General features: G+C 35.3%; 1 protein-coding gene across 6 annotated transcripts in view; it reads left to right on the top strand.

Annotated features, from left to right (window-relative positions):
• Window positions 1-6,284, top strand: part of CTEXP (kinase family with ARM repeat domain-containing protein) — a 29,820-nt gene extending 23,536 nt beyond the window's left edge. For 4 of the 6 annotated variants that reach the window (XM_088873959.1, XM_006842449.4, XM_088873962.1 and 1 more), the window contains 5 exons: window positions 567-636; window positions 879-952; window positions 1,667-1,776; window positions 4,659-4,913; window positions 5,855-6,284. In XM_088873959.1, the coding sequence (XP_088730085.1) occupies window positions 567-636; window positions 879-952; window positions 1,667-1,776; window positions 4,659-4,913; window positions 5,855-6,135 (790 nt within the window). In that variant the 3' untranslated portion in view covers window positions 6,136-6,284. The remainder of the gene's footprint in view (window positions 1-566; window positions 637-878; window positions 953-1,666; window positions 1,777-4,658; window positions 4,914-5,854) is intronic. The other 2 variants (XM_088873960.1, XM_088873961.1) reach the window with 1 other exon arrangement.
• The last annotated feature ends 2,084 nt before the right edge of the window (window positions 6,285-8,368 follow it).

Consider the following 8,368-nt stretch of genomic DNA (forward strand, 5'->3'; position numbering starts at 1 on the left):
GGACATACTCCCTAGACTTGGAAATGCATTCCAGCTCCCAAACCGTGGAACCGTATTCTAGAAGCACCTTAGATGGAAGATCCGGCAATGTCTATGGTATAGAAGGTGCTGCAATCAGATATAGTAAAGAACACACAAGCAAGAATGTGTATGAGCTTAATGATATTTGAAGTAAAGGATTGGGGTTATCGTGCCGACTCATAGAAGTAGGAAGGACGACCCATGGTTAGATGTGGTAAACATATGAGCTTGTTTTATAGATCTATTTTTCCTGTTGGGTACCATGCTTTACTTGCTCTACTCTTCTGACGGGCATTAAATGCCTGATAATATCTCATCGTATTGTTTATATAAGAGAATTTGTTGAGTGGAGGCATTGAAAACTTCCCTTCAAATGATTTAGTACATGGCAATTAAGCATCTTTAGATAATTCTACATGAGTAGTATTGACATTTTTGTCTTGATCAAATATGAATGGCATAACTTCATGAACCATTTACATATTTTTCTCTCGAGTAATTCATGGAAGTCATATCTCAGTTGTGTATTCTACACTATTCTCCAGTGATGTCAGGTCAAATGCATTTCAGGCACTTGATCAATTTTTGCAGATAGTGAAGCAACATCATGAAAAGGTAAAAAAGAGGATATTTCTTGCATATTGTTTATTGTACTCTTATGCGTAGCATTTTGCCACTAAATCTTTAATTAGGTTTATTCATATGATCTATCTTTTCTTAATATTTGCACATAACTTCATCCTTTATTGTTAACTTGTTTCTCCATTGTGCACATATTTTTCCCTCTAAATAGTTGATCACTTTAATTTCTATTTATATGTTCAATGAATTACTTGACTTCTTCTCTTTGTTGTTAGATAAATATGGGAGATACAAGCAGTACTGCAAGCAATGGCTTGACGACATTACCTGTAAATGCAAGTTTGCTTGGGTGAGTTTTTTAAAAGCAATACATTATTGAGCTAGAAATGTCTTCCACTGCACGAAATCTTGATATCATTAACAATTACATTTAAACCAATTATGCCAATATATTTGACATTTCCTCACAAAGTATATTTGAAATTCGGAATTCTTTAATTAGATTCCTGCATTGTCAAATTTTTTTGTAAAAAACACAATAAAACGTCTTCTATAATTTAATAATTTATATGCCTGGAGAAAGTCTATGGGAGATACACTTCACAGAAAATATAATGAAAGAAGCAAAGAAAGGGATCATCTGGTAGCAATTTTATAGTCACGTGCAGTAGATCCACATATAGTGCTTCAACGTCCTTGATTCGAAACAATGACTTCACTTGGATGAGGTATTCTTCTTTAGTCAATGAATGCTTGGTATTTATCTAACTGTAGATGTTGGCCCAAATTTTATTCTATTAGTATTGAATAGCATATACTAACCTAAAAGAATGAATGAGAGAAAAATGTACTAGAACCTAATGGGTATCACGTTATGTTTCTAGAGCCATAAAAAGTTGTTTTTTTATGGAGTTATGTTCCAATTTCATTTAGTTTCACCCTGTAAAGAAAATGGAAATAAACGGCACATAATAAACGCCTGAAAGTGAAAATCTAATATTTTATTGCCAAGTTTCCTCTTAAATATGACTATGAAAGCATATTTGTGTTGCCAAAATTGCAGATGGGCAATAAGCTCTTTGACACTGAAGGGAAAAGCTTCAGAACAGGTTCCAATAGGTTCGAGCAGTACTCAAACACCACTTGTCTCAACAACCTCCAATACCAGTGCGGGTATGTGTTCTTTTAGATATTTATGTATCTATACACTTTGTTTTGTCCTCAACACTAGAGAGATGACTGTGGTTTTGGTGATGTTTAGATGTATACCTATTTTGATAGTGTAATTGAGTCCTCTCTCTCTCTCTCTCTCTCTCTCTCTCTCTCTCTCTCTCCCCATGTTTGCATGGTTTGGCGTACTTACAAACTAGACAAGGTATTATAAAGGTAAACCTAGTTAAATAAGCTCTATTTTACCAAATGGGCACATTGATAGTTACTAACTAATGGCACATGTGTTGCACGGTGCTCCTGCCGGGAGATTAGATAAATAATTATTTTCAAAATATTTATTAAATTTAAGATTTTATTTTTGTTTAATTTGTAATTCATTCAAATAAGTATGCAACCTTAAAATGTAGAATTAACATGCACTTCAAAAATCCATCATAAAAGTTGTTTTGATGTTCCTCTAATTGATCATCTTGACATCGAGATATATGAATATGAAGAAAAGAGAAAATGATTTCGGGTCCTACAAATAGTGTATCTCGCAACACATTATCTGGGCCGTCTATTTTCAAGATTTTCAAATGTTTATTGATCTATTTGATTTGAACCATTTTTTGAATTTAGGATTTTATATTTAAAGATGAAAATAGATTCTCAAGCCATCCTTAGAATTTTTTATGCCAAAATTATATCGGTGATAAAATTTGGCGGCACCTTAATTTGATTATTTAAGGTTGCAGCCTTATACAAACCAAAGCCTTGTTTGTTTAGTTGTCTAGTTATCTAACATTTTTTTGAAATATTCATATTTTTGGATTAGCTAAATACTATTATAGAAATCCCTTTTTATAATATAAAAGCCCCTTATGTTAGGTTTTCCTTTTCTGTTCGCTCCTATTCCTTCACCATAATGGTTTAGTTTTTAAGGTTATGATTTGGATAAAACATAAAGAGATTTTTAAGGAGAGAATGATTGGTCCAGTTCTGTGGGAGATTCCAGATTTGAAAAAACGTCTTAAAGGGCTCATCTCACCACCAGGCAAAAGAAAGGTGTCGTTGCATGAGTTCATCATTCAGTCGGGGTGAGCCCCAATTCGGATACATAGATCTAAAATTGAAATTCATCAAATGGGCCGGCACTCTCTATACTGCACTTTCTTATGTGTGTAGGCAGCAACTTTGAAAGCCAATTGTTGAACCCAGCAAGCGTTAGCTTGAAGCCTGGGAGGAGCCTGATGGATTTATTTTTTTTATTTTGGGAACTTTTTCGTTTCATTTATATTACAGATGAAAGAAATTTAAGGAAAGAGATTTAGGGATGAGAGTTTTGAGAGACAAAAGAGGGAGAGATTTTAGGAAGTTCAGACATTGGAGAGTGGTAAGAGATTGTATAGTATTTATAGGAAGATACTACAAAACGCCTATAGGCGAAAATGAACAGTGATTTCGCCTACCCTTATTACCGTCCAAAGTTCATCGTACGGTCAAGATTATTCGATAGTGTTGTATTTTTCATTTTTTTTCTACAAATCGGAATAACCTGAAATTTGGAGCGTGTGTTCATAAAAAATAGGCGAATCTACAAAAAATATCAGAAAAATATTTTACATGAAAATATTTGACCAAAATACCCCTGAAAAGTTTCGAGGGTATTTTGGTCATTTTTTGGGAATTATTTTTTAATATTTCTATTAAGTGTGTCTCACTAAGATGTACACACGCTCTAAATTTCAAGTTATTCTGATTTGTAGAAAAAAAATGAAAAATAAAACACTACTGGACAATCGTGACCGTGCATTGAACTTTTGATGGTGATGAGGGTAGGCGAAATCACTGTTCATTTTCGCCTATTTCCGTTGGAAAGACTTTTCCATATATATATATATATATATATATATACTTTAAAGTAAATGTATAATACCAAACTTTGCTACTTTGAACAAAAAAAACTGCCCCAAACTGCCCCAAATTGGTACCTAACACATAAATGACACTAATTTGTTAATAAAGAAGAAGTGTTAATCTGTGGCTACCTTTCTAACACCTCTATAGTCCCAGACCCGTATTGCAGACACTGGCTCCTATGCTCATGATCCAGAAGCAGCTGTGTTTTATGTTTATGCATGTAGACTTAGAGTTGTTTTCAATTAGTTTTCCCAGTATTTTGGTATTAGTCATAGCATCTGTTAGCTTCTCTAAGCTGGATGGTATCTAAAAGAAAGAGATGCTGTTACAGATTTATGGAACATATCCTTTTGAGTTATCTAATTTGCCATTTTAGAAAATCTTGGTAATTGTACTAATATCAAAGTACTATATCAAAGTACTGATTTTAGCTTGGGCTTCCTGGTAAGGATGTGAATATTATACTGTTTAGGTACCAATTTGGGGCAGTTTTTTTTGTTCATACATGTAGCATTATGCATCTATGTAGATCCCATGTTCCTTTATCCAATTAATATCTTAGGTTCAGATGAACTTATCCACCAAAATACTGGAGAAAAAAGACAAGAGTGCCTTTAAGAGGTTTTACCGATTGCCTTGATATTTGGCATCTTAAATGCTTGCATATTATACAACCTCAGATGCAAATCCTATTATTTTAATTCCAACTTTTAGATAGCCTTGATTTTCAGCATCTCAAATGCTTGCGTATTATACAACCTCAGATGTAAGCATGGTATCCAAATCCTATTATTTTTATTGCAACTTTTAGATTACCTTGATTTTCGGCATCTCAAATGCTTGTATATGATACAACCTCAGATGTAAGCATGGTATCCAAATCCTATTGTTTTAATTCCAACTTTTAAGACTTATGGCTCATTAACCAACTTTGCGGCTCAATCATGCTTGCAACTGACCTAAAAATGTTTTTTTGTTAGCTTCAGATTCAGATTGCTTGCCAACACAAGTGGATCCTACCACAGAGGCTGCCGATCATCCTGTCCCATCATCTCCAACTTCAACTGATGGATGGGGAGAGCTTGAGAATGGGATTCATGAACATGACAGTGACAAAGATGGGTGGGATGATATCGATCCAGTGGAGGAGCATAAGCCACCTCCGGCCCTTGCAAACATACAAGCTGCACAAAAAAGACCAGTGGTTACACAACCTGTGCAGCCTAAGCCACAAGGTATGCCTTGCTATATCCAAATGCCTTCTTACGTGCCTGTATTTGGTATTGTTTTCTCTTTGTATTTTCCTTTTTTTAAGAAAAATACTAACTAATATGATCATGTTGTCACGATGGTTCTAAGGGTCATCACTATTCCGTTAATAGGCAGGATGGTGATGTAGGGAGAGTGGGTCCTACCAAAGGTGTTATGAGTTCAGTTTTGTCCCTCATTTTCCTTCCATCACCATCCAAGCTATTGAATCCAATTCAGTTTTATGCCTCACTTTCCTTCCATCACCATCCAAGCAATTGATTCAACAGCGGTGGCCCCTATGACCATGCTGTTCCCATGATCATATGTACAGTTTCCCCATGTTTATTTTTGATAATTGAACCCGTGTACCATTTGATTGAGGAACTACACACAAGTGCGCCCACCCACACACACTGCGGGATTTTCAAACTCGTAGTGAATCATATTATACTCTTGAGACCTTGTGGACTCACCCACACTTCGTTGCGTGTAACTTTAGTGCATACAGCTTTGTGCACTAAAGGGAAATGGTGTCCAAAAGATGTCAAGCAGGGTATCCGATTTCACCATGGGAATATAGAAAATTCACAAATCCGTAACCAATGGGTTAACATTAGAGAAGAGTGCTGATTGTATTTCTCCCTTGGCATAACATAAAATTGGTGAGCTGGTTTTTCACAAAAACTTTTAGACCCTTATTCATTTTGGTCAAAAGTTGTCACTGTATTGCATTTAAGGGTGTCACTGTATTGCACAGGGAGCAAGGCCTTCTCAAGATGGGTTGTATAGGGAAATTTTAGTTTTGTTGGGCTTCCTGTATGGTCACTACTGTGTGGGGAGAGAGAGAGAGAAAGAGAGAGGTTCATTCATCTAGTATGGTCAGAACACTGAGAGAGAGAGCTTGACATTGAAACACATTTTGCAGTTACAACTCTCGGGAGCAAGAGCACTGCAATCAAACCGACAAGAGATGAAGATGATCTATGGGGTTCGATGGCTGCCCCCCAACCGAAAACTGTTGCAAAGCCATTGACCACAAAGAAAATAACGTCAAATGACAATGACGACCCATGGGCAGCCATTGCAGCTCCTCCCCCCTCAACGAAAGCAAAGCCTTTATCGGCCACGAGAGGCCGTGGTGCTAGAGGTGCTCCTATGAAATTGGGTGCGCAAAGGATAAACCGCACGTCAGCATCTGATATGTAGCATTAAAATTGGAAGAAACTGGAAAGAACGAGAGTAAAAATGAATGGGTCCAGGTGTGGTTTGTATTTTGTACCATGAGGGTATGTATTATTCTTTGGTGTGCGTTCTTTTAATAAATAGATGTAGAGTATCTCTCTCTCTCTCTCAAATTCTTTTTGATGCTAGTAAAAACCAGTGTGACTTTTAATTACAAATCAGCTAAATATTTAATTATCCCATTTAAAGGAGAAAACCATAGGCAGGAGCCATTTGAAAATTTTGTTAAAATCCTACTGTAATCAGAGAACCACATTTGATATACAATTATCTAATATTGCCTTTCATTTGTTATTCTTATATGTTCCATTTGATGCGTCAAAATTTGTAAACATGGGTGTTTTCTTAAAATATACCTAGATTCATTTAACTGCACTGTTATTGCACTAAGCTGAGTTAGTGTGTTGAAAAACCTCGAAGGTTGACAAAAAGGGTAAAGATCTTGTTTCTTCCATCTTGAAATTGTCAAATTAATGGTCAGAAAGTCGCAAGTTTATTTCTCAATTCCTCTTACAGTTCCCATTCCTCCATTTCAAATCCAGCTGCACCCGCTCTACTTCGAATGTCCTCTCAAATCTCACCAGAATATGTATTTACTTTTAATGGTCATTAAAAGAATTACCATTATCGTCATACGAGTCTTATTCTAATTATTTGGGTTTGGCTATATGAATTTTTTTTTTTATTTTATTAAGATTCTTGATAGAGTTGTGGCAAAAGTTTTATGTTGGCTGTCAATTTAACACAATCTTCCTATTTCTTGTTCGGGCTTAGGAGCAAAATTCGTAGTGTCATACCCCTCAAATCTTACTAGAATTTACTTTAATTGACCCCTCATATTTTACGAGAAAATGCATTTATCAGTTTATTAAGCTGCATGTAGAATCTCATGATACTCGGTTCTAGTGGTAGAAAACTTGCATGACGATCATTTTCTACAGAAAGGTTATGGATATTAAAAAAAAAAGTAAAATAAAATAAAAAGAGGGAAAATTGATTTATAGAAATGATCTATTTTCCCGAACTTTTTATATTAGGGCATTTTTTTCCTTTTTTCAAGTCTATTTCATCCATTTCAAGACATCACAAATCTAACTAGTTTTTACGAGTTTCAAGCTCAAGCCCATCAAAGTTGGGAAATATGGATGGGGATGGATTTGCAAGTCAGTTGTTCAGGAATTTGAGGCGCCATACCAATTTGGTATAGGCCTCAGCACTACAAAAACCAAATCACTTTCTTGAAAAAATGGATGTGTAGGTCTCTAATATGCCCTAGATAGTTGGTAGTTGGTATAAGGTTCAGATGATGATGATGATGATAATAGATATGTAGGTTCTTACATCCTTTTCTCAGGTGAGCACAAGGTCTTAGTTTTCAATCAACCCTAAGATTTGGCTTTTACATCAGGGTCTTTGTTTTGGGTAATTCAATGGGTAAGACGGGCTCCTACCCTTTTTTCAAATAGGGTTCTAATGTGTAGCCTTTCCAAGATGTATGGCCTTTCGAATTTGGTAAGGCACGACCTTAGTGCCTTTGTAAAACCTTATCCATTTCAGATGGAAAAAGTTTACGTCCTTCTATAATAAAGTGACACCTCAAGGTCCTCTTTTGAAAGATCCTTTATTTAATTATTCTGACCTTAAGATGTATAGATATGATAAGAGATCTCAAGTCTCACAAATAACACCTCGAGATGTATGGAAGTGAATAGAGATCTAAAGTCCCACAAATAGAGATCTCAAGTCCTACAAATAACGTGTTTTGTACCACATTATGTGGAGCATTCATTTTCAAAATTTTCAAGTGTTTGTGCATATGCTCAATTTCCACCATCTTTTAAACTTTAAATTTCAAAATTAGGATTAAAAATGACTTCGGATTTTCAATACCAAAACTATATTTTTTTAACAGAGTTTGAAAGTGCACCTTACTTGTTACATTAATTTGACAAGGCCAGTTAAGATGCATTACATTAATTTGGCCAGTTAAGATGCATTACATTAGAAATTAATTTGACAAGGCCAGTGGCATGAAACTTGATCAAAGACCATGTAGTTCAAATGTCAAGAGTATCGGCCTCAAGCAGGAATATAAAAATGGTGCATTTCATAGTCTAGAATTGCTACATGGTTTTGGGAGTTCCTAATTTTTTGCGACAAAACTTTTGGTTGCCAAATGACTAATAAATCTCTAATC

Source organism: Amborella trichopoda, chromosome 8 (genome assembly GCF_054954075.1).
Source record: "Amborella trichopoda isolate Santa Cruz 75 chromosome 8, AtrichopodaSantaCruz75HAP2 v2.0, whole genome shotgun sequence".
Lineage (NCBI taxonomy): Eukaryota > Viridiplantae > Streptophyta > Magnoliopsida > Amborellales > Amborellaceae > Amborella > Amborella trichopoda.